The sequence below is a fragment of the Pleurodeles waltl genome, chromosome 7, assembly GCF_031143425.1.
Source record: "Pleurodeles waltl isolate 20211129_DDA chromosome 7, aPleWal1.hap1.20221129, whole genome shotgun sequence".
Classification (NCBI taxonomy): Eukaryota; Metazoa; Chordata; class Amphibia; order Caudata; family Salamandridae; genus Pleurodeles; species Pleurodeles waltl.
Genome location: NC_090446.1, coordinates 482,996,777 through 483,024,068, shown reverse-complemented (window position 1 = coordinate 483,024,068; position 27,292 = coordinate 482,996,777). Strand labels below are relative to the sequence as shown.

At 45.3% G+C, this 27,292-nt stretch overlaps 1 protein-coding gene across 3 annotated transcripts in view; it reads right to left on the bottom strand.

The window, feature by feature from the left end:
- Positions 1–561: 561 nt before the first annotated feature.
- Positions 562–27,292, bottom strand: part of INO80E (INO80 complex subunit E) — a 187,913-nt gene continuing 161,182 nt past the window's right edge. For 2 of the 3 annotated variants that reach the window (XM_069244123.1, XM_069244125.1), the window contains one exon: positions 562–1,409. In XM_069244123.1, coding sequence (XP_069100224.1) covers positions 1,188–1,409 — 222 coding nt within the window. In that variant the 3' untranslated portion in view covers positions 562–1,187. The remainder of the gene's footprint in view (positions 1,410–27,292) is intronic. The other variant, XM_069244124.1, reaches the window with a different exon arrangement.

The window sequence follows — 27,292 nt, the reverse complement described above, 5'->3', positions numbered from 1 at the left end:
ATTGGCCAGAGCAATGTGGCACCACTATTTCCTATAGGCTCCTGGCAGTCTTATGCTTTCAAACCTAGTCCATTAATCCATCAATAGGCCACTAAGAAGCAGTTCGTGACAATCAATGGATCAGAAAGATGAGTGAATAGTGAAGAACAACAGTATCTCTGGCAGCTGCCAGTAATGCAATAGTCTCCTCTTCAACCTCTTGTGAGCAAATGTGCAAAAAGGGAGGGAAAACGTGTCAGTGAACTAGGAGAGAGAGCATATAGGTCAATACATAAAACAAGTGGAAGCAGTATACTTCAGCCTTGCCCCATTCTTTCTGATCCACGAAAGTTGGTTTAGGTTTTCCCACATTTTATCACCCTATTCTGTTTACTTTTTTTGTTGAAAATACTGCCGAATGAGCAGATTAACAACCTCACTGTCATGCATAAAACGTCAATGCTGTGAGGCACTGACGACTACTGAAGAATACACAGTCTAATCCCCCAGAGCTATCTCATCTATAAACACGCGAAGGAACCCACTACCGGCAAGCATAAACGTTACTGCTGATACACTGCATGACAATTTCAACGCTTTATTTGAATAATTATTTGAATAATGACAAAGAAAGCATGAAGAACTCAAAATAAACAGTGCTATGACCTCTATTAAACGAAATTCATGTCTCAAATTTCTTGTTCAAAAAGTAGGGTGAGGTAAAAAAAAAAAAAAGAATCTTGATCAAGAGAGAGAGAGAGCAATCAATTACTGGCTCAATTTGGACATGGCTTTGTAACTAAGATGAGTTATTTACATGTAGTCTGTTAGAGGAAGATGTGTGCAAATAATGTCAAAAACATGAACACCACAAAGATAATCATTCACACTGATTGTTTACAAATCTTATTATTGTGTAATGGATTACTTACAAATTACTTTTTGTACACAAACGGGATAATACCTTTCCATTTAAAATTAAAACGTCACGGGCAAGCTACCCTGTCAAAAAAGTTAATGCACTGCAAGGTTTCTCAATAAAATTTTGAATAAAGTAACTAAGTGTGTACATTTCTTGGGACTACTTGAATAGTATTCGGACTACAAATAATGAAATAATGTAATGGGTTTCTTTTGGTAGCTGACAAAGATGGGGTACTTGTCTGAACTCTTCTTGCCCCACACTGTTAAAGATGGAGAGTTAAGCTTTATTCTGGAATGTCAATGACCAAATCATCGTCGTCATCGCCATCTAGCGGGTCGTCGCCACTGCCTTCCCCTGTGTCGCTGAACATCTGCTGTGGAACAGTACTAAGGATGGTGGGAGGTGGCAGTTTGGGGGATGAGAGTGTACTCAGAGTACCCCCTGCTCGTGGGTACGGTAGCCCTCCAACAGCCATCTCCGAGTGAGATGATGAGGTCAGTGCCATCTGGGAAGGAAGGAAGATAGCTAAGTTAGGAATTAGTGTTGTCAGTAAGTAAACATCTGCATACACCACACACTCACCATGAAGGAGGCAATCACAGCACATCAGCCCCTTTACCCAGAGACGTAAATCTAAAACAGTAACTTATGAATTGCTGCTACAATAAGAGACCTTGAAAGAAATATGCGTTGCACTCTACAAGCGTTTGTCAACACTAACGAACTGCAGACGTAAAAAACTAGCATGCCTTCTCACAGTCCCTAAGTCCCCGACTAAGAGTTTGTGTTCAGTCAACCATAACCAAATGCTACCCTGCAACAGTGAACTAGTGGCTATGGGGACTTGCATGTGAGCTACCTTCAAAGTTACCACACTGTTGATCTCCTATTTATCCCATGTTGGCAATTACCCTTTTCAAGCCAGTGACTCATCTATTCTTGAAACTAATACTTTTTGGCTAATGGCCTACACCACTAAAGGACTATTTTTTTAATAACAGGAAGAGGAATAAGAAGACGATTAAGAGGAAGGAGGAGGAGGAAGAATAGGAGGAAGGGAAAGAGGAGGAACAGGAACGGAAAGAGGAGGAGGAGGAGGAGGAACAACAACAACAACCTATTGTTGCCTTACTGCCCACAATAATTACTGGTGATTAACCTTGTGAAATCTGGATGACCAGAAGTAAAGGTCAATAGCCACAGAAAAACAATAATTTAAGTGGTCTACGTAGACAAACATAACTTTGTGAACAGCAAATCAAAAGTAGTTCATTTGCTGATCCCCGTTAACAGTAAGTCACTGTGAAAAGTACAACAGAAACAGGCAATGGGAATGAAAGCTCAGTCGTAGGCAAATGTTGACAGTAGGATAATCTTGACAGCAAGTACAGAGATGATTAATATGGATGGTATTCAACAGAAAGTTATTATCAACAATGGCTGAAAAAGCTACCAATGTTATTGGAGTTGCACTCTTTAGTATAAGCCGCTAGGTTAAATATTGATAGCAGACTTACAGATTTTGCTGCTGGTGACTATTTCAGATTGAGATACTAAGGGTCATGTGCAATCCAGTGGTTGTACTCGAATGACATGAATAAAGACTTAGTAATGAAAGAAGCAGGGACAATATCTCACACAGGATCGATGCTACCTTTAGACTGTATTTCCTTGACCTTGTTCTCCCAGTAGGGCTAGAACCATGACTGTACAAAAAATTGCTTGATATCACTCCAATTCATTGGGCAAGGTGGATCGTGTGATGTGAATCCTGAATAGTCTCAGACAGCAAAACTATCGTTATAGGTAAGAAACCTTTTCTTTTTATAATGTGAACTTACTACAGATTCAAAAGCTGTGCTTTATTTGCAAGGCAGTGTACCCAGTCTTGCTGCAGTGAACATTAACATTGAATGGTAGCAATCAAATTATTCAATATCATTTGCCCTAAAGTGGTTTTACGTCTTGACTGTAAAATGTTTAGTGATTTAGTGAATGTGTGCACAGATAGTTTGGGTGCAGCTTTACAAATGTATATAAGTGAGGATGACAATTGCCAAGATAGGCCACGGAAACGGAGTTGCTCTCCTCCAGCGTGTTTTACGCTTAATGATTAAAGTTGTGGTGGTCACTAAATAGAAATGTAATGGCCGATCCATTGTGCAAGTCTACATGTTATGTTTTTGTTGCCCATGGGTTTTCTAGTATATGACATAAATAACTACCAGTGAACCTTCTCAATGTTCTTCATGCTACAGATGTAAAAAATGACAGCGTGTTACACACCCAAATATCTCACATGCAGTGGCTATGGTGTTCTTTCTGCAGGTATCTGCAAAGAAAGAGGGTAAGTCACTGGTTTCAATTACTTGGAAAATGGATATGACTTTAATCAAGTGAAGAAACAGCACTCAGGAAGGCGACTTTCAGAGCAACAAGTTTGAGAGAACAGCTATGCATTTGCTTCAAACGAAGACTGCAGGAAATGTGTTTGGACAGTAGGAGATTATGAATTAGACGATGAGATATGGTGTGCACATAAAAAAAGACTTTAGGTTCTTCAGAAATACAGAAACTGAAAAAGACAGTGGGTGTCCCTGATGTTAATGCACCCTTATATACAGCAGACAAATGGCCCTGATTGGCGGCTGGCTTAAGTTGCTAACTAGCAAACAAAGCAGAGTACTGATGTATGTTTGCTACTAAAGAAGAAGGAGCCTATCTGTGTTCCAATGAATCACCCAGTTTGCCAGATGGTGCCTGTGTCCTGCTGAAAGCCTTACTTTCCTTACGATTTCCAAACAGTGCTGAGAGGTTTATCTATCAATCTCTAAGACTTCAGGAGACAAGCTGCAAAGTTTATTGATTTTGGGGTCAGGCCATCTTGCTTGGTTGCTACTTCGTATGGTGTCAGGAGCATTAATATGGTCGGAAATATGGATACCTGGCCTACAGAGTTACATGAAAAAGCATTAAATTGTACTACATGCTATCAGAAAACTAGGCAGTGGAATCTGGTCGGGGAAAAAAGCAAAAATCAACTGGTCACTACAGCTTCACCCTGGATCTTGGTACTTTGAAATCTAGGGGCTCGTGTACTATTAATTCATTAGCAAAAAGTGGTCACAAACTGTGCACTGACTTCTTACAAATGGAATAGTATTTTGTGAATCAACCTCTGTATCAATAGGTTGGTTTACAAAATACTGAATCAGTGAAGTAGCAGAAAGACCTGCCCAATTAATATTCATTAGGCAGCTTTCAATTTGCGACTTTTGTGATTGGTTGAAATCACAGGGATGATGACCTGTAAATGACTGCAGACCACCATCCCTATGACTCCATAAAGGAGTTCATGTTCCTTAAAGGAATCAGTGCTACTTTTTTTTACGTTTTTCTTTTGGAAATCTTCAGGGGGAGAAGGTAGTGGCTCTCTGGGCCACTGCCGTCTCTCCCCATATGCTTCCAGCATTATTCCCAAATGGGAAGGCGTTCTAGAGGGACTCCTTAACTTTAAATCACTCGCCACTTCACATCGGGAGTCAGTAACTCATCGATCATTTGCAACTGCAATTGTGGCTGTTAGGCAGGTTTACTATGTTCTTGATCATGAACCACAAAATTTGTTAAGCCTGTCTTGGGCTGGGTAATGATTTTCAGCAGCTAGCACTTTGAGGTAAACACTGTTTGAAGATGCCTGTCAGGGATTCCCCAGTCTAGAGTGTTAACTTTAAATGCTTTCAGTGCTAAGGTTTTCAGCATCACTGCAGTGAGGTACAAAAAAAACATCGCGAGGGGTTACACTCATTACTGCAATTCCTGCATGTCAGTAGTATCTGTAGAGATTTTCACTGTTCTGGGGGTGGTGGAATTGGTCTGGGGGTTACTGGTTACAAGAAATGGCTGTGCGCAAATTGTGCATAGGTGGTTTCCAACACTTGTGATACAACCACTAAGTCTCACCAATCATACATGTTTGTAACCAGTGGCTTGTTTGCCACTCTTGACCCTTAAAAGCACCACATGAACGCAACACAAAGTAATTCCCAGTAACTCCACTACAGATCTCACTGCTAGAAACCAAAACATTCAGCTAAGGGGACTAGTGATCTGAAATGACCTTCACTGGTGGAATTGTCACTTTTTAGGTAGAGCGCGCATCGCTTTGACCTGTTTTAAGTATCATGGACTTATAACCACGCTCATCACTTGCTCATGGGCTTGCCTTTCAAAAATCCCTTGAAGTCATTTGTAATTGCTTTATGTTTGTCCTGCCTTGGGGCGGTTTTGTTACCACCGTCCAGACTGACCCTGTTACATGAATAATTGCACGATTGTGAGTATATTCTTCAGCATGAGTCAACCATTTTTTCTTTTGTCTCTCCCCTTTGTGCTCCTTGGCAGCCATGGCCCTCCTAGCACTAACAGCGCAAACTCCATTGGCGATATTGGAACGCTGGTCACATTGTTCACACTGTTACCTAATCAAAGTCATTTCTTTTGGCGCTTCCCTTCATGATCCAAAGCTTTCCCAATAACACTTGCAACTGATAAATGCTTTACTAAAAAACACAGAAACCCACAAGATGGCTCTCCCGGCACAGCGGGAGAGCCAATACTACAATATTCACTGCACTCAGGAAAAGTTGCCCCATAGTGCTTAGCCAGCATTCTTTTTCAAAACATTTTTGCCCATAATTCAGCCTGTGGTGGTCTTAGAACAATGGGACCACAACCAAAACGATAGGCATGGCACACTCTTTCTGTTTAGGTTAACTATGGATCCCCACACTATGTTAGTAGAAACCCCAAATTAATAACCTCTCCCACCATTCAGTCCATTTTTTTATTAGCTCTCTTATGGCTGGAACTTTTGTTTTACAGCTTGGAGTACTTTGTGTTCTAAGAGCTTTAGTATTGCAGTAGACCTGCTAGGCCTGAAAACATGTAAGGCCCTCTACGGACTAAATATATAGTTGCACTACATTAATTTGTGCGATTCTTTTTTCATGTGGTTATGCTCTCTAGGGCCTAATTATATGGTCACATGACCATGTTTCCTAGAAACTACATTTTTATTGTGGTGTCATCTAGGGCTCTTCTAAGCATTACCGTCAACATACTACAATATTTGCTGCACTTTGTCAGCCCACAATGCTTTGCGGGTCATTCTTTTACAAAACATTTTTGCTCATATTTCAGCATTTGGTGGTCCTAGGACAATGGGACTACCTTTAAAACGTCCACTGCAAGCTGCTCTTTCTGTCTAGACCATCTCTGGGTCCCCACACCAGATTAGTGGGGACCCCAAAAAATAATAACTCCTCTCTCCATTCCGTGTCTTGTTAACCTTTTTCATGGCTGAAACTTTTGTTTTATAGCTGAGAGTAATTTGTGTGTTAAGGGTCTTGTTTGTAATATCATTGCAATAAGCCTGCTAGTCCTGAAAGTGTGTAATGCACTACGCCATCTAGGGGCTAAATACATGGTTATTCAGCAATACTTTCTGTCATTTTCTTTCAATGTGGTTACGCCCTCAAGAGGCTAACGGCATGGTAACCTAACCATGTTTCTTACAAATGCTATTTTCATTGTGGTGTCCTCTAGGGGCTGTTCTGAGCATTACAGACTATTGTCAAACATTTATTTCTGATAAAGGATTTTATTAGGTTCCTATGATAATTGTATAGGTTTTATTATTCTCTCCTTATTGCAACTGTGACCATGATTCAGGCCAGCTTTACTTCCTCATTACACTATGACTGTTTGAACACTCTTGATATGTTTGGGAGATCCTTCTAGTTTACTTCTCTAGTTACTCCTCCGTGGTTGTCTTGTTTTGGAAATTGTGTTAGCCAGCCAGCAACTCTGATGGTGGGGTGGTGCAAGTAGTATTTTATTGGAATTAGCATGGCAGATTTAAATTATGATGCTAAATGGCAACATTTTCATTTCTGGCTGCAGACAGAGGAATAAGGTAAATGGAAGTGCTTTAGTTATATACAGGGTCACAAGAATTATGTGTCAGGAAAAGACCAAATTATGAGGCAAGGTGGACCAATTTATATGGCAAAAAAAGTCCAATTATGAATTTACAAAGCCAATTGCTCTAAGTCAAGCAAATGCGAGACCCACTGCATTGCAAATGCCTCTTTCATTGCTGGCATTGACTCCCAAAACCATCATCTATGACGTATGAATCACAGGCAAATTCTGAAGATTAACTGTGGCACACAACAGCTGCAAGAGTTCAACAACACTGTTGGTGGCTGCCCTGGAACTGCCTCATCACCAACTTTGAAACCCAATTTAAGCATGCTGCATCATTGTCCTCCCATTATTTTGTTCTCCCCTTCCTTTTTCTCCATCTCACAATTGTGACAATTGCATTGCTTCTTTCCTAACCCTAATTTATCATCTCTTCAACTTGCTACTTTATCTTGAATTAGTGCTTCTGTTTTTTAATAACAATGCTTTTGCTTTCTGTAATGTTGCTGTTATTTTCTGCCTCATTTTGGTTGCTTTTACTCTTATATCACTGATTATCCTTTACTTGCATTCAAGTTTATATCTTGTTAAAATTATTTCAACATGAGATATTGATTAATGAGATACCGCCTGCTATTTAACTCCTCATACTTTCATATTTTCCATTTTGTACTGTTATCTTATTTTACTGGAAATATCTAATTATGACCAAGTATTTGTAAACTGCTCATGCAGATATTTTGATATCATTGCATGGCATGCTGCCATCTCATGGAGTGGAGATGGGTACTGTGGGTAATTATCATAACCATCAGATGGTGAATGAGACAAAAACATCCCAGATGTTCTCCTCATTGTCAACTTCCCCAAATTCATCTACTTGTGGATCATCTGCTGTAGGAAAGTACCATCTTGCCTGGCATGTTACCCCCATATTTCACTGTATATATGTTGTTTTAGTCTATGTGTCACTGGGACTCTGCCAGCCAGGGCCCCAGTGCTCATAAGTGTGCCCTGTATGTGTTCCCTGTGTGATGACTAACTGTCTCACTGAGGCTCTGCTAACCAGAACCTCAGTGGTTATGCTCTCTCATCTCTTTCCAAATTGTCACTAACAGGCTAGTGACCAATTTCACCAATTCACATTGGCATACTGGAACACCCTTATAATTCCCTAGTATATGGTACTGAGGTACCCAGGGTATTGGGGTTCCAGGAGATCCCTATGGGCTGCAGCATTTCTTTTGCCACCCATAGGGAGCTCTGACAATTCTTACACAGGCCTGCCACTGCAGCCTGAGTGAAATAACGTCCACGTTATTTCACAGCCATTTACCACTGCACTTAAGTAACTTATAAGTCACCTATATGTCTAACCATCACATGGTGAAGGTTGGGTGCTAAGTTACTTAGTGTGTGGGCACCCTGGCACTAGCCAGGGTGCCCCCACATCGTTCAGGGCAAATTCCCTGGACTTTGTGAGTGCGGGGACACCATTACACGCATGCACTATACATAGGTCACTACCTATGTATAGCGTCACAATGGCAACTCCGAACATGGCCATGTAACATGTCTAAGATCATGGAATTGTCACCCCAATGCCATTCTGGCATTGGGGAGACAATTCCATGATCCCCCGAGTCTCTAGCACAGACCCGGGTACTGCTTAACTACCTTTCCCGGGGTTTCACTGGAGCAGCTGCTGCTGCTGCCAACCCCTCAGACAGGTTTCTGCCCTCCTGGGGTCCAGCCAGGCCTGGCCCAGGAAGGCAGAAAAAAGGACTTCCTCAGAGAGAGGGTGTTACACCCTCTCCCTTTGGAAAAAGGTGTCAGGGCTGGGGAGGAGTGGCCTCCCCCGGCCTCTGGAAATGCTTTGATGGGCACAGATGGTGCCCATCTCTGCTTAAGCCAGTCTACACCGGTTCAGGGATCCCCCAGCCCTGCTCTGGCGCGAAACTGGACAAAGGAAAGGGGAGTGACCACTCCCCTGACCTGCACCTCCCAGGGGAGGTGCCCAGGGCTCCTCCAGCGTGCCCCAGACCTCTGCCATCTTGGATTCAGAGGTGTGCAGGCACACTGGACTGCTCTGAGTGGCCAAGGCCAGCAGGTGACGTCAGAGACTCCTTCTGATAGGCTCTTACCTGTGTTACTAGCCTATCCTCCTTCCTAGGTAGCCAAACCTCCTTTTCTGGCTATTTAGGGTCTCTGCTTTGGGGAATTCTTCAGATACCGAATGCAAGAGCTCACCAGAGTTCCTCTGCATCTCTCTCTTCACCTTCTGCCAAAGGATCAACCGCTGACTGCTCAGGACGCCTGCAAAACCGCAACAAAGTAGCAAAGATGACTACTGCAACCTTGTATCGCTTATCCTTCCACCTTCTCGACTGTTTCCTGGTGGTGCATGTTCTGGGGGTAGCCTGCCTCCTTTCTGCACCAGGAGCTCTGAAGAAATCTCCCGTGGGTCGACGGAATCTTCCCCCTGCAACCGCAGGCAACAAAAGACTCCATCACCGGTACTCTGGGTCCCCTCTCAGCGTGACAAGCGTGGTCCCTGGAACTCAGCAACTCTGTCCAAGTGACTCCCACAGTCCAGTGGCTCTTCAGTCCAAGTTTGGTGAAGGTACGTCCTTGCCTCCCCACGCTAGACTGCATTGCTGGGTACCGCGTGATTTGCAGCTGCTCCGGCTCCTGTGCACTCTTCCAGGATTTCCTTTGTGCACAACCAAGCCTGGGTCCCCGACACTCTAACCTGCAGTGCACAACCTTCTGAGTTGTCCGCCGGCATCGTGGGACTCCCTTTTGTGTCTTCGGGTGGACTCCGGTTCACTCCTCTTCCAAGTGCTTGTTCCGGTACTTCTGCAGGTGCTGCCTGCTTCTGTGAGGGCTCACTGACTTGCTGGGCGCCCCCTCTGTCTCCTCATCCAAGTGGCGACATCCTGGTCCCTCCTGGGCCACAGCAGCATCCAAAAACCCTAACCGCGACCCTTGCAGCTAGCAAGGCTTGTTTGCGGTCTTTCTGCGTTGGAACACCTCTGCAAGCTTCTTCACAACGTGGGACAGCCATCTTCCAAAGGGGAAGTTTCTAGCCCTCTTCGTTCTTGCAGAATCCACAGCTTCTACCATCCGGTGGCATCTTCTTTGCACCCTCAGCTGGTATTTCCTGGGCATCTGCCCACTCTCGACATTGTTGCGACTCTTGGACTTGGTCCTCTTGTTTCACAGGTACTGAGGTCCGGAAATCCACTGTTGTTGCTTTGCTGGTGTTGGTCTTCCTTGCAGAAACCCCCTATCACGACTTCTGTGCTCTCTGGGGATTATAGGTGCACTTTACACCTACTTTTCAGGGTCTTGGGGTGGGCTATTTTTTCTAACCCTCACTGTTTTCTTACAGTCCCAGCGACCCTCTACAAGCTCACATAGGTTTGGGGTCCATTCGTGGTTCGCATTCCACTTTTGGAGTATATGGTTTGTGTTGCCCCTATACCTATGTGCTCCTATTGCAATCTACTGTAACTTTGCATTGCTTGTATTACTTCCTTTTGCTATTACTGCATATTTTTGGTATTGTGTACATATATCTTGTGTATATTTGGCATCCTCATACTGAGGGTACTCACTGAGATACTTTTGGCATATTGTCATAAAAATAAAGTACCTTTATTTTTAGTATATCTGTGTATTGTGTTTTCTTACGATATTGTGCATATGACACCAGTGGTATAGTAGGAGCTTTGCATGTCTCCTAGTTCAGCCTAAGCTGCTCTGCTATAGCTACCTTCTATCAGCCTACGATGCTAGAAACACCTCTTCTACACTAATAAGGGATAACTGGACCTGGTACAGAGTGTAAGTACCCCTTGGTACCCACTACAAGCCAGGCCAGCCTCCTACATTGGTTGTCCAGCGGTGGGATAAGTACTTGCAACTACTTACCACTTTGTCATTGTGTACTTTTCATAAGAGAATAATATACAAAACAAGTTCAGTGTATGTACACCTAACCAAAAAGTTTTGCTTTTCTTCTCTTACACTATTTGCTAAGTGCTGAAAAGTACTTCTAAACTTTCTAAAAGTTTCAAAAAGTTTGAAAACGTTTTTTTTTTCTCTTCTTTAAAAAGTCCTGAAACTTTTTCTATCTTTCATCTGTCTCTAAACCTTTTTCTATCATGTCTGGTGTATGAACTCCTCTGAATTTGGTCAATACAACTTATGACCACCTTAACTTTAAGTGCCTAAGGAGTCTCTGCATTGATAGAGGTTTAGTAGTAGGAAAGAACCCTTCTAGATAATTATTGTCTAACATGCTCGTTGAGAATGATAAGGCCTTAGCTGGCAGTTCAATTGAGAAGTTAGGAGATAGCTCACACTCTGGCTCAGGGGAGCCCCCTGTGGGAGTGTTGCAGGGTTCCCTTCCTAATCTGCCCCTTAGAAGACCTCACAGCAATGCTGGTAGTATAAGAAGCTCCCATCATAGTAGGGAGGGTTTTATTCCTGAAGGTCAGGTTGTTAGAGTGCCAACTGTTAGGGACAGGTCTCCCTCTGCTCATTCAAATCTTTCTTCTGTGTCAAAACATTCCCAACCCACCCACCCTGATGACAAGATGTTAGAAAGGGAACTCAATAAGTTGAGAGTGGAAGAGACCAGGCTCAAGCTTAAACAGCAACAGCTGACTCTAGACAGGGAATCCCTAGACTTAGGAAAAGAGAGACCGAGGTTGAGGTTTGGACCCCATGGTGGCAGCAGCAGTATTCCTGATAGCAATCCTGTGAGAGAGCATGATTCTAGGAATCTGCATAAGAAAGTTCCCCCTTACAAGGAGGGGGATGACATTAACAAGTGGTTTGCTGCACTTGAGAGGGCCTGTATGGTACAGGGGGTCCCTCAAAGGCAGTGGGCTGCTATCCTATGGCTATCTTTCAGTGGAAAGGGTAGGGATAGACTCCTTACTGTGAAGGAAAGTGATGCCAATAATTTTACAGTTTTGAAGAATGCACTCTTGGATGGATTTGGCTTAACCACTGAACAATACAGGATTAAGTTCAGAGAAACCAGAAAAGAGTCCTCACAAGACTGGGTAGACACTGTTGACTATTCAGTGAAGGCCTTGGAGGGGTGGTTACATGGCAGTAAAGTTTCTGTCTATGAAAGCCTGTACAATCTAATCCTGAGAGAGCATTTTCTGAATAACTGTGTGTCTGATTTGTTACACCAATATCTAGTGGACTCAGATCTGACCTCTCCCCAAGAATTGGGAAAGAAGGCAGACAAATGGGTCAGAACAAGAGTGAACAGAAAAGTTCATACAGGGGGTGACAAGGATGGCAAGAAGAAGGATGGTAAGTCTTCAGAAAAAGGTGGGGACAAATCTAAAAATGAGTCTCCATCAGGCCCACAAAAACACTCTGGTGGGGGTGGTGGGTCCAAATCCTCTTCTAATCAAGTAAAGAAACCATGGTGCTATTTATGTAAAGTAAAAGGCCATTGGACAACTGATGCCAGTTGTCTAAAGAAAAGCACCAAGCCTCCCACTACCACAACCCCTACTGCAACCTCTAGTGCCCCTAGTAATAGCAGTGGTGGTGGGAGCAAACCTACTAATAGCCAATCCAAGGGAGTAGCTGGGCTCACTTTTGGTAATTTAGTTGGGGTTGGTCTTGTTAGGGAGACCACAGAGGCTGTGCTAGTCTCTGAAGGTGCCATTGATTTGGCCACCTTGGTTGCTTGTCCCCTTAATATGGATAAGTACAAGCAACTTCCCCTAATCAATGGTGTTGAGGTTCAGGCCTAAAGAGACACAGGTGCCAGTGTTACCATGGTAATAGAGAAACTGGTACACCCTGAACAACACCTACTTGGTCACCAGTACCAAGTGACAGACGCTCATTACAACACTCTAAGCCACCCCATGGCTGTTGTGAATCTCACCTGGGGGGGGGGGGGGGCTACTGGTCCAAAGAAAGTTGTGGTTGCTTCAGATTTACCTGTAGACTGTCTACTAGGAAATGATTTAGAGACATCAGCTTGGGCAGAAGTGGAGTTGGAGGCTCATGCAGCAATGCTGGGCATTCCAGGGCATATTTTTGCTTTGACAAGGGCTCAGGCCACAAAGCAAAAAGGACAGGGTGACTTGGATCCTGGAACAATGGACCAAGTGCTCCCTAAAGCTAGGGTTAGTAAGGGTAAATCCCTACCCACTATCCCTCCCTCTACAGATGATTAAACTTCAGAGGAAGAAGAATTTCCCCTCTGTGCAGAACCTTCACCAGAGGAGCTGGCAGCAGACACTGCTGAGCTGTTGGGTGGAGGGGGGCCTGCCAGGGAGGAGCTGAGTGTGGCACAGCAAACCTGTCCCACATTAGAGGTTCTCAGACAGCAAGCTGTCAAACAGCAAAATGGGGATGTCAGTGACTCACATAGAGTTTACTTGGAGGACAACCTCTTGTATACAGAGGCAAGGGACCCAAAACCTGGAGCAGCCAGGAGATTAGTCATTCCCCTGCAGTACAGAGAGTTCCTCCTAACTCTGGCACATGACATTCCCTTGGCTGGACATTTGGGTCAGAATAAAACATGGGAAAGGCTTGTCCCCCTGTTTCACTGGCCTAGGATGTCAGAGGACACAAAAGACTTTTGTAAGTCCTGTGTGACCTGCCAAGCCAGTGGCAAGACGGTTGGCACTCCAAAGGCTCCCCTTATTCCACTGCCTGTGGTTGGGGTTCCCTTTGAAAGGGTAGGGGTTGACATAGTTGGCCCCCTTGACCCTCCTACTGCTTCAGGTAATAGGTTTATCTTGGTGGTAGTGGACCATGCCACAAGATATCCTGAAGCTATTCCTCTAAGGACCACTACAGCTCCTTCCAGGGTGGGTTTCCCAAAAGAGGTTGTATCAGACAGGGGTAGCAACTTTATGTCTGCATACTTGAAGGCCATGTGGAAGGAATGTGGTGTAACATACAAATTCACCACACCTTATCATCCACAAACAAATGGACTGGTAGAGAGGTTTAATAAAACTCTCAAAGGAATGATAATGGGACTCCCTGAAAAACTCAGGAGGACATGGGATGTCCTGTTACCTTGCCTCCTTTTTGCTTATAGGGAGGTACCCAAGAAAGGAGTGGGCTTCAGCCCCTTTGAACTCCTATTTGGACACCCTGTAAGAGGTCCCCTAACACTTGTGAAGGAGGGTTGGGAACAACCTTTAAAAGCTCCCAAGCAAGACATAGTGGACTATGTACTCGGCCTAAGATCCAGAATGGCTGAGTACATGAAAAAGGCCAGTAAAAACCTTCAGGCCAGCCAAGAGCTCCAAAAGCAATGGCACGACCAGAAGGCTGTTCTGATTCAGTACCCACCAGGACAGAAGGTGTGGGTATTGGAGCCTGTGGCCCCAAGAGCACTCCAAGACAAATGGAGTGGACCCAATCTCATTGTTGAAAAGAAGGGAGAGGTCACCTATTTAGTTGACCTGGGCACTGCCAGGAGTCCCCTTAGGGTGCTCCATGTCAATCACCTAAAACCCTACTATGACAGGGCTGATCTCACCCTGCTCATGGCAACAGATGAAGGACAGGAAGAAGAGAGTGACCCTCTCCCTGATCTCTTCTCTTCCACAGAACAGGATGCTCTAGTGGAAGGTGTAGTTTTGGCATACTGTCTTACCGCGGAGCAGAAAGACAACTGCATAAATCTCCTAGGTCAGTTTTCAGAACTCTTTTCTACTGTGCCAGGCACCACTTCTTGGTGTGAGCACACTATAGATACTGGAGACAGCATGCCTGTCAAAAGTAAGATCTATAGGCAGCCTGACCATGTCAGGGACTGCATAAAACAAGAAGTTCATAAAATGCTTGAACTAGGAGTGGTTGAACATTCTGAAAGCCCATGGGCCTCTCCTGTGGTGCTTGTACCAAAGCCTCACTCCAAAGATGGAAAAAGGGAAATTAGGTTTTGTGTAGATTACAGAGGTCTCAACCAGGTAACAAAAACTGATGCTCACCCTATACCCAGGGCAGATGAACTAATAGATACACTGGCAACTGTCAAGCATCTAAGCACCTTTGATTTGACTGCAGGGTATTGGCAGATCAAGTTATCAGAGGATGCTAAAGCCAAAACTGCATTTTCGACTATTGGAGGGCACTACCAATTCACAATAATGCCCTTTGGTTTGAAAAATGCACCTGCCACTTTTCAGAGGTTGGTGAATACAGTCCTGCAAGGGTTGAAGGCTTTTAGAACAGCATATCTGGACGATATAGCTGTCTTTAGCTCCACCTGGGAAGATCACCTGGTCCACCTGTGGAAAGTTTTGGAGGCCCTGCAGAAGGCAGGCCTCACTATCAATGCTTCAAAGTGCCAGATAGGGCAGGGGAAAGTGGTTTATCTGGGACAGATTGCACCACTTCAGTGGAAAATCCAGACAATCATGGATTGGGTTCCCCCTACAACTCAGACCCAAGTGAGAGCCTTCTTAGGCCTCACTGGGTATTACAGGAGGTTCATTAAGAACTATGGCTCCATTGCAGTCCCACTTAATGACCTCACTTCCAAGAAGATGCCTAAAAAGGTATTGTGGACAGCTAGCTGTCAGAAAGCTTTTGAGGAGCTGAAACAGGGCATGTGCACTGCACCTGTCCTAAAAAGCCCATGTTACTCCAAGAAATTAATTGTTCAAACTGATGCATCTGAATTAGGGGTAGGGGCAGTCTTATCACAACTCAATTCTGAGGGGCAGGATCAACCTGTTGCTTTTATCAGCAGGAGGTTGACCCCTAGAGAAAAGCGTTGGTCTGCCATAGAGAGGGAGGCCTTTGCTGTGGTCTGGGCACTGAAGAAGTTGAGGCCATACCTGTTTGGCACTCACTTCATTGTTCAGACAGACCACAAACCTCTACTTTGTTAAAAAAAATGAAAGGTGAAAACCCTAAATTGTTGAGGTGGTCCATATCCCTACAGGGAATGGACTATACAGTGGAACATAGACCTGGGAGTACCCACTCCAATGCAGATGGACTCTCCAGATATTTCCACTTAGACAATGAAGACTCATCAGGTCATGGCTTGTCTTATTGTCCTTCGTTTGGGGGGTCCCAGCGACCCTCTACAAGCTCACATAGGTTTGGGGTCCATTCGTGGTTCGCATTCCACTTTTGGAGTATATGGTTTGTGTTGCCCCTATACCTATGTGCTCCTATTGCAATCTACTGTAACTTTACATTGCTTGCATTACTTCCTTTTGCTATTACCGCATATTTTTGGTATTGTGTACATATATCTTGTGTATATTTGGCATCCTCATACTGAGGGTACTCACTGAGATACTTTTGGCATATTGTCATAAAAATAAAGTACCTTTATTTTTAGTATATCTGTGTATTCTGTTTTCTTATGATATTGTGCATATGACACCAGTGGTATAGTAGGAGCTTTGCATGTCTCCTAGTTCAGCCTAAGCTGCTCTGCTATAGCTACCTTCTATCAGCCTAAGCTGCTAGAAACACCTCTTCTACACTAATAAGGGATAACTGGACCTGGTACAGAGTGTAAGTACCCCTTGGTACCCACTACAAGCCTGGCCAGCGTCCTACATCTGCATCTTGAAATTTGAGTGTCCTGGAAATCAGTAGTCTCCTAGCCAACATTCTATGGGTTGTGAATTGAAACAGACAGAAAATGTCCATAGAGGCCATCATATCCTTTGGTCACATTTTGGCTACTTTTGAATTTTATAACTATGGCCCATTTTAATGTTGTCTATCTGTGTCGTTTTTCAATGCTAAACATTTTACTCTCTTTTTAGCCTTTCCAGAGTTTGGAGGACATTAAACATGTTTTAGCTTTGACAGGCTTTCCTTTCCTGCTTAAATGTGAACTTCCTTTTTTGGAGTTGACTGCCGATGTTTCAGTATAGGATCGAGTCCAAGTGTTTACTCCATTATGAGTTTCCATTCTATTGTGCAATTCCTTTGGCTGCAAGCCCACAAAAAAATGAGGTTAAATGTGTTGATATTGCACTGAAGTGTTTGCCAGCCATTTTCTATGGCCTTTGTTTATGTGAAATTATAGGCTTAGATGTTTTAGCAATGTCAAAATACCTGGGGGGCAGGTCTGTATAGGTCCACGAGCTGCAGCTGCTAGGCTTTGGAAACTATTACTTGGTGAGCATGTGCAGCCTATTCAACAACAGATGACTGCGTCAATTCTGAAACCCTAATCCTGCAACACCAATTTCGATATCCATATGTCAGAGGGGCACAGGCTGAAAACCATTGCTTAAAATGCTCAATCTCGGTCTATTAAGTGGTGCAAGGCTGACACCAAGTGTTGTTATACTGCCCTCAGAAACAACGTTTGTGCTAAGGATTGCACCTAGGGTACAACGATAAGACTTCAGGCATGAATTTAAACATTATATCACTCATAGGACACAAATGAATAAAAAAATACAATTCTGACATGATTCTAGCAACCTCTGTATATTGCTGACTAGCAAAAACCCAAATGCTCATTTTGCTGAAAACATCTTGCTCCCACAAAAATGTTGCTTAAACTTCATGACTATGAATTTAACACTCAGAAGAATTAGCAACCTTTTCAAAGCCTTCAGGCTTTGAGAAATGTTTAGCACTGATAATTAACCAAAAGACTTCAACCTTTCAGTCCCACTGAACATTTCTTTCTTAACTGATGGTGAAAAATGCAACCTAAAGAAGATGGTCACGCTGTTTTGCTTTGCTGTTTTCAGCTCATCATGATCAGTTATATCAACTTGCTTTATTGTTGCCCAAACCTAAAGTGGAGGGGATACTTCTGAACATGTTACTCTAGAAAAGGTTCACTCTTCAAGATTACCTACTTTTGGTCAGCATTCAATACCACACTACACTTAGCTTACTGTCAACAATGACCAATGTCCTACTGTAGATGGAAACTCAATGGTGATCAACAGCTGAGCTACCATTAACAATTTGCTGTAGATCCATTGCTGACTTACTGTCAATAATGACTTACTATTTGCCACACCACTAACAATTGCCCTCAACATTAGCCTGCCTTTAAGCTTAGCTTTCGGTTGCCCTACCATCCACACTGTACTACAAAGAACAAGGACTTAATGTTGACCTACTGTGACCCTTGGGCTACTGCCAAAAGTGCATAAAGCTAGCATATTCTCAATAGCAGCCTATTGCAGATCTATCATCAACATAGATCTGCTTTCTACCCAACATCAATGCATGCCTGGATAGTGGCTTACTGATCACTTGCCATGAAACAGCTGGCCTACTGCAGGCATAGTGTGAAAACTGAACTACTGATTGCATAGTATCAACATTGATGTATTGATGGCCTTCCACTACTACTGACAACTATTTACATCACTGGCCCGAATGCGCTAGTCTGCTGTCAACATGCACTACAAGTGACCTACTCTCAAATCCAGACTTCAATTGGCTCTCCTTTGAAAGAGGCCTCCTTTTGACCTAACACTGACAAAAAGATGTTATTGCAAAAGCATTACAATGTGGCTGTTTTAAACATGAATGACGAGTAAAAGCTAAATTTAAACATAGACTCTCAAAAATTGTAAACCGTTTTTATAGGGATTAGCAAAAGCACAAGATACTTTGGTGCATTTTCTAGCAAGATTGCAACTCACCTTGTACTGGGGAATGGAGTAAACAGCATGTAAATGAGGAGAGACTTTTTGAACAAACTGATTTAAAGCTATTTTTGCACTGTTTATTTAATAACAAATAAAGAAAAGGATAGGTTACTTACTTGTAAATCCTAGTTCTCTTCTAAGGGAATCCTCATCAAAGTCATAAGCACTGAATATTTAGGCCCATACGCGGGGACCCCGGAGCATAAATAAACATGCATGTATATACCTTGAATGTATATGTAAGAGTACAAATTGTGTAGAGAATTTTAGTATATTTATATATAACATATACATGTGTAAGCAATCATGCGGTCTATGTTGACAAACATGCTAAAAATGCCCTTTTTTTTTTTTTGAAAGGTTTTTCTCTAATAAAACTCTTCAACTTGAGCTAAAGCATTTCTGTAATCAGAGAAGAGAGCATGGAAAGTATTAGCAATCTCTTATAGAGAGAAAAACCCCAGTGAAAATAGTAAGGCATTATTAGGCAATACCTGCATCCAAATTAACAGAAAAAATGGCACCATGCCTTTAAGGTCCTGAGAACCTCCAGTATCTCACCATGCCTCAGAGGTGAGCGTGAGGTGACAGTTGGGCTACAGTTAGGTCAGTACTTTTTTCAGTGATGAGAGGAGTAGGATAGAAGAGTAAACTGATGTACCTCCTGAATTACGTCTGGGGAGGCGGGCGGGTTGCTTATGACTTTGATGAGGATTCCCTTGGAAGAGAACTAGAATTTACAGGTAAGGGGGATCCTCATCAATAGTCAGCACTGAATAGATTAGCAAGCCCATCCCACACCCCTGCAGATGAAGAGGTGGAAGCAGAAGCAGTTGACTTGTTCTAGTTAAATGCATTTCTTAAAGAAGCCTGACCCACTTGAGTGTCTGTCTTAGCATCTGAATCTAGACAGTAATGACTTGTAAAAGTATGTACTGATCTCCATGTTGCAGTTTTGCAGATTTCGTTGATGGGGACATTCTGCAGAAGGGCTGTTGTTGCAGCCTTGCCCGTTGTCGAATGGGCTTTAGGGCTGGCAGTCAATTGTTTGTTAGCCAATAGGTAAGCAAATATAATACATTAAACTATCTACTTGGAAATGGTTCGCTTTGAGGCAGCTATGCCCGTTGTCATGGGGTCATAGTTTACAATGAATTGATAAGATTGTCTGATATCTTTAGTCTTATCAAGATAAAATGTTAGCACTCTTTTTAGATCTAGGGAGTGCAAAGTTCTCTCTGCTGGCGTAGATGGCTTGGGAAAGAATGTTGGAAGAGAGATGATCTGGTTAATATGGAAGTCAGACACTACTTTCCGGAGGAACCAAGGATGGGTCCTCATAACCACCCTGTTATGGAATACTGTGTGGGGTCCTTTAGAACAGAGGCTGAATTTCGCTGACTCTTCTGGCTGATGTAGTAGCAACAAGAAATTTTGTCTTCCATGTAAGATGTTGCAAAGAGGCTTTGTGTATAGGCTCAAAGGGTAGACCCATGAGTTTAGACAAGACCACATTCAATGCCCACAGAGGGGAAGGTGTACGAACTGGTGGAAATACTTTCCTTAGGCCCTCTAGAATATCTTTAACCACTGGCATTGTAAAGAATGATGCTTGAGAGGGTGGTTTACGGTAAACAGTAATGGCTGACAGATGTACCTTAATCAATGAAAACTGCAAACCTGATTTTGCGAGGTGAAGGAGGTAGGATAGAATGACATCCTCCTGACCCAGAATTGGATTGGAGCCATTCTAGATACACCACATGTAGAATCTTTTCCACTTGAATAAATAAGAGCGCAGTGTTGAAGGTCTTTAGGACTCCTTTAGAATGTTCATACATTCCTGCGAGAGAACTAGATGACCATATTGCAGGAATTCAGGAGCCATGCTCTCAAGCTCAGTGAGGGAAGGTTGGGATGAAATACGTTCTCCTCTAGTTTGTGGAGAAGATCCGGTCTGCATGGAAGCCTCCTGTGAGGATTTTCTGATAGGTGGAGGAGATCCATGTACCACCATTGGCGAGGCCATTCTGGGGCTATTGGTATCATCCTGGTTTTGGCCCTGTAGAATTTGTTTATAACTGTGGGAATTGAGGAATGGGAGGAAAAGCGTAGAGAAATGTCTCTGACCAGTCTATCAACAAGGGATTCCCCTTTGTCCCTGGTCAATAAAACCTGGATGCGAAGCTTCGGCATTTTTTGTTGTTTTTAATCGGCAAACAGGTCTATTTGAGGATACCCCCATTGTTGAAAAATGTCTCTTACCACGTCGTCGTGAAGCACCCAGTCGTGTGAGTCTGAGAAGCTTCGGCTGAGGGAGTCCACTTGTGTGTTCTGGACTCCTGGGAGGGGAACTGCTGTGATTGCCAACCTCCTTGCTAGTAGCCAATGCCAGATGGTCTGCGACTCTCGAGAAAGAGGGTGAGATCGCGTGATCCCCACTTGTTTGGATAGTACATTGTGGTTGTGTTATCTGTTTGAACTAAGATGGAGTTGTCCTTGATGGATGGGCAAAAATACTTTAAAGCTAGATGAACCTCCTCAACTCTAGCAGGCTGATGTGGTATTGCTGCTCTTTGTCTGACCACAGGTCTTGAGCTTCGAGAGAGCCCATGTGAGCCCCCCAGCCTGAAAGCGATGCATCCGTTACAAGTGTTTGAGTAGGAATGATCTGATGAAGCGGACTCCTATTAACAGATGCTGTCAGGGAGTCCATCATTGTAGTGAGTTTATTTCGCCGCTGGTGACAGAATTACTGTCTCCCCATTTGTCTTGACGTACAAGTTAGTTACCTTCGGTAATTATATATCTGATAGAGACATATTCTAGTTGCAGATTCCTTACTCTTTTGAATTCCCCCTGGTGTCCGACTGGATCCAGAGACTTTTTCTTTGAGCAGTACCTCTGCGCGCCGTCAAGTGGCATCAGTCAACTCCGTGGGCATCGGTGGTGTCGTGTTCACCGGGATGACGTCGCAGTCGTATATAGGCGCCACCCCAGCGTGCTGACGTCAGTTTCTTTTCACGACTTTCCACGCCAGAAGCGCAGAGCCATGAAGAACACCTATAGTGGTGCGCCAAAGCTAGGGCCCTTTAAGGAAAGTTCCTGCCCCTAGAAATCAGTTTGGAGAGCGGGGAGGATGGGCAGGTCGGTAAGGAATCTGCAACTAGAATATGTCTCTATCAGATATATTGTTACCAAAGGTAAGTAACTTGTACATCTGATGGAGACTTCTAGTTGCAAATTCCTTACCTTTTGAATACATAACCGAGCAATACCATCCCCGGGCTGCTAACCAAGATCACACCAGGAAGTCCTGTGGGACCGAAAGACCAAAGTAGCCATCCCTACGGACCGGACTGTCCAGGCGGCACTGCTTGGTGAATGTGTGCAGAGATGCCCATGTGGCTGCCTGACAGATATCCAGGACTGGAACACCTTGTGCTAACACTGTGGTAGCTGCAGTTGCCCTAGTTGAGTGAGCTCGCAAACCCTCAGGAGGTTGCTTCTTTGCCAAAGCGTAGCAGATTTTGATGCATAGGAGGACCCATCATGAAAAAGTTCTCTTTTCCATCGCCTTCCCTTTCCTCACCCCCACATATCCCACAAAGAGTTGATCGTCTTTAGTACGATCAAGGTAGAACACCAATGCTCTTTTTGGGTCCAGACGGTGGAATCTCTCATGTGAGGGATGTGGGGGTTGGTAAAAAGTAGGCAAGGTGATGGATTGACCTACATGGAAGGGTGTTACCACTTTAGGGAGAAAAGAAGCCCTAGAGCGGACTACCACTCTGTCAGGATGTACTGCCAGAAAAGATGGTTTAGATGACAGAGCTTGGAGCTCACTTAACCTGCGAGCAGAGGTAATGGCAACCAAGAAGGCAGTCTTTATGGTTAGGAGCCGTAAAGGACGGCTATGAAGCGGCTCGAATGGAGTGCACATCAGATTTCTGAGGATTAAATTTAAATCCTATTGAGGTAGGATAAATGGGATAGGTGGGAAGAGATGTGTGAGGCCTTTGAGAAACCTTCCTACAATGGGAGATTTCAATAAAGAAGGTTAGTCAGGTAGTCTCAGGAATGCAGAGATTGCAGAAAGATAGTCCTTGAAGGTGCTCAAGGCAGAGCCCTGTTGGGCAAGAGAGAGAACAAAGAGCAGAACTTCATAGAGAGAGAGAATCAACAGATTTGTCGATACACCATGCCAACGACAGGCATATACAGTTTTGGTGGAAGGACGCCTGGCTGCCAAGATGATGTTACAGACTGCTGGTGGAAGGTCAAAAGCCATCAATTGTTACCGCTCAATATCCACGCAAGGAGGCAGAGAGTGGACAGGTTCGGGTGGATGACCCTCCCCTGCTGATGCGACAGCAAATCCTGCCAAATGGACAGTCTGATCGGAGGAACTTTGGCCATGCTCAAGAGCTCGGGATACCAGACTCTTCGTGCCCAGTCCAGAACCACCAGAATATCTTGGGTCCGGTCTTGCCTGATCTTCTTCTAACTCTGGGCAGAAGTGGTACGGGCAGACAGGCGTACACAAGGCCTGAGCTCCACTCGAGACAAAAGGTGTCGCCGAGCGAGTGCCACCTTGAAGCCCAGATTTTGGCAGAGACCAGAGGCCTCTGATCTCTGCTTCTCCCATGTGGCCGCCCCATCCCAGGAGTGACTCATCTGTCACTTCTGTGAGGTCTGGTTGGGGAAAGGAGAGGGATCTGCCCTTGACCCAATCTTGATTTGTTAGCCACCACTGAAGATCTTTCGTAGTTCCTTCCGAGATCTAGACTTTGTCGGAGAGTCTCCTCTGATGCTGCGCCCACTGGAACTTCAGGTACCACTGCAGAGCCGCATATGCCATCAGGCCTTTCGAACGAACCAGCAGGATGCAGGAGGCCATGAGGCCCAGTAGCCTCAGTCATTCTTACCGAAATCCAGGACAGAGGATTAAACATCGGTATCATAGTCCGAATATCCCGGACTCGCTTTTCGGGAGGATAAGCCCAAAACTGCAGTGTGTCCAGAATAGATCCTATGAAAGGGAGCGTCTGAGAAGGAGTCAGGTTGATTTTGGCATATTTATTGTGAACCCTAGCGAATGAAAGAGGTTTGCCGTAGTCTGGACGTCGGAGACGACTTTCTGGGGCATATCTGCCTTCAACAGCCAGTTGTCAAGGTAGGGGAAGACTGGGACCCCTAACCTACGCAGATGAGCTGCAACCACTACCATCGCTGGTAAAGCCAAAGGGGAGCACAGTGAACTGAAATTGCTTGGGGCTTACCATGAATCTTAGGTAACGTCTTTGGGCCAGCAAGATGGGGATGTAGAATTATGTGTCCTGCAAGTCCAACAATACCATCCCATTTCCCAGGTCCAGGGCAGCTAAGACCTGAGCCAATGTCAGCATCTTGAACTTCTCCTTTTTGAGGAAGAGAGTGAGGGACCGAAGATCTACGACAGGACGAAGGCAGAAAGTAGCGGGAATAACAACCACAACCTACATCTGACGCAGGGACCCTCTCTATAACTCCTTTGGCCAAAAGTGCTTCTGAAGGACCCACCTGTCCGTGGTAAAGGATTTTCAGAGGGGCAGATCATGGCGAATCGTGCCTCCAACTGGTTCCAGGTGATCTGGCGGACTAGGAAGGTTTGGAGACCGAGGAAGAGGGTGTGGGGGGGATGGACTGGGCGACCTGCTGGCTCCCTGATCCCCTGAGATCGTGGGATCCCATGTCCGCGGCCACACAGGGGCTGAACAGCATGCACTGGTCGGCGGCTCGGTGGAAAAGGACTCCGTTGGGTGCCTCCTCCAAAGCTACGAAAGGGGCGAGAGGCGGACTGGTGTGTTCTAGGGGCAAGTGTGAGGCCAAGGGACCGGGCCGTGGCTCGGGAATCTTTCAAGCGCTCGAGCGCTGAGCCCGCCTTGTCTCCGAAGAGACAGGTGCCATCAAAGGGCATGTCCATAAACGTTTGCTGGACATCCCCTGAAAATCCAGATGTTCTCAGTCAGGCGTGACGTCTTAGAGCCACCGTCGATGCAAGCGATCTGCTTTGAGAGACAGTCGTATCCAGTCCACAGCGGAAGATGAACTTGGCTGCATTCCTCCCATCTGCGAGTGCTTGGGAAAGAACAGTCCAGGTCTCTTCCAGAACTCTAGGCACCACCTGCGCGACCGTATCCCACAGAGTATGGGAATAGCAGCATGTAAGGAAATGCCTTCCTTGGCATGGTTAACCCCTGACATTTTGCCTTTAGTTGATGCCAGTTATGATTGAAAGTGTGCTGGGACCCTGCTAACCAGGCCCCAACACCAGTGTTCTTTCCCTAAACTGTACCTTTGTTTCCACAACTGGCACAGCCCTGGCCCACAGATAAGTCCCTTGTAAATGGTACCCCTGGTACCAAGGGACCTGTTGGGAGGGAAGGTCTCGAAGGGCTGCAGCATGTCTTATGCCACCCTGGGGACTCCTCACTCAGCACATGCACACTGCCTCACAGCTTGTGTGTGCTGGTGGGGAGAAAATGACTAAGTCGACATGGCACTCCCCTCGGGGTGCCATGTCCACCTCTCACTGCCTGTGGCATAGGCAAGTCACCCCTCTAGCAGGCCTTACAGCCCCAAGGCAGGGTGCACTATACCACAGTTGAGGGCATAAGTGCATGAACGCTATGCCCCTACAGTGTCTAAGCAAAACCTTAGACATTGTAAGTTCAGGGTAGCCATAAAAAGTATATGGTCTGGGAGTTTGTCAAATACAAACTCCAGAGTTTCATAATGGCTACACTGAAATCTGGGAAGTTTGGTATCAAACTTCTCAGCACAATAAATGCACAGGGCTGCCAGTGTGGGATTTACTGTAAAATACACCCAGAGGGCATCTTAGAGATGCCCCCTGAATACCAGTGACTCCTAGTGCTAGGCTGACCAGTTTCTGCCAGCCTGCCACAACCAGACGAGTTTCTGGCCACATGGGGAGAGTGCCTTTGTCACTCTGTGGCCAGGAACAAAGCCTGTACAGGGTGGAGGTGCTTCTCACCTCCCCCTGCAGGAACTGTAACACCTGGCGGAGAGCCTCAAAGGCTCACGCCTTTTGTTACAGCACCCCAGGGCATCCCAGCTAGTGGAGATGCCCGCCCCTCCGGCCACTGCCCTCACTTTTGGTGCCAAGGCTGGAGGAGATAATGAGGAAAACAAGGAGGAGTCACCCACCAGTCAGGACAGTCCCTAAGATTCCCTGAGCTGAGGTGACCCCTGCCTTTAGAAATCCTCCATCTTGAGACTGGAGGATTCCCACAATAGGAATAGGGATGTGCCCCCTTCCCCTCAGGGAGGAGGCACAAATAGGGTGTAGCCACCCTCCAGGACAGTAGCCATTGGCTACTGGCCCCAGACCTAAACACACCCCTAAAGTTTGTATTTAGGGGCGACCCTGAACCCAGGAAATCAGATTCCTGAAACCTGAAGAAAGAAGGACTGCTGACCTGAAGCCCAATAGAGACAACAGAGACACCAACTGACTTGGCCCCAGCCCTACCGGCCTGTCTCCAGACTCAAAGAACCAGCACAGTGACGCATCCGACAGTGACCAGCGACCTCTGAGGACTCAGAGGACTGCTGTGAACCTAAAGGACCAAGAAACTCCTGAGAACAGCGGCACTGTTCAGAACCTGCAACAAAGAAGCAACTTTTAAAGAGACTCTCCCTTCCCGCCGGAAGCGTGAGACTTCACACTCTGCACCCAACTCCCCCGGCTCGAGTCTGGAGAAACCAACACCGCAGAGAGGACTCCCAGGCGACTCCAGCGACGTGAACACCCTGAGTCGATCCCCCTGAACTCCCACAGCGACGCCTGCAGAGAGGATCCAGAGGCTTCCCCTGACAGCGACTGCCTGGTAACAAAGGAACCCGACGCCTGGACCAAGCACTGCACCTGCAGCCCACAGGAACAAGAGGAACCGCCTACCAGAGCACGAGTGACCAGCAGGCAGCCCTCATCCTAGCCCAGTCGGTGGCTGGCCCGAGAAGCCCCCCTGTGCCCTGCCTGCATCGCCTAAGTGATCACCAGGGTCCCTCCATTGCTTTCAATAGCAAACCCGATGCCTACTTTGTCCACTGCACCCAGCCGCCCCTGTGCCGCTGAGAGGGTGTTTTGAAGGCTTGTGTGTCCCCCCTCCCCAGTGCTCTACAAAAAAACCCTGGTCTGCTCCCCGAGGACACAGGTTACCTGTAAGCAAACTAGGACCGGAGCACCCCTGTTCTTCATAGCACCTATGTGTTTTAGGCCCTCCTTTGACCACTGCACCTGACCGGCCCGTGTGTTGCTGGTGCTGTTGCTTTGGGGTGGCCTTGAGCCCCCAACGGTGGGCTACCTATGCCCAGGAGACTGACTGTGTAAGTGTTTTACTTACCTGAGAAACCTAACTAGACTTACCTCCCTCAGGATCTGTTGATTTTTGCACTGTGTCAACTTTTAAAATAGCTTATTGCAATTTTAACTAAAACTGTGTGTACTACTGCTTTGAATCAAAGTTCTATACTTACCTGTGTGAAGTACCTTGCATTTTATGTATTTACCTCAAATCTTGAATCTTGTAGTTTGAAAATAAATTAAGGAAAGACTCCAAGACAACAGCAAAGGCAAGGAAGACCTTTCTACCCGTCCCGAAAACAAGGAGGAGCACACAGACAAAATCAGTCTGCAGTTAAAACATCAGGGAAACAATAAGGA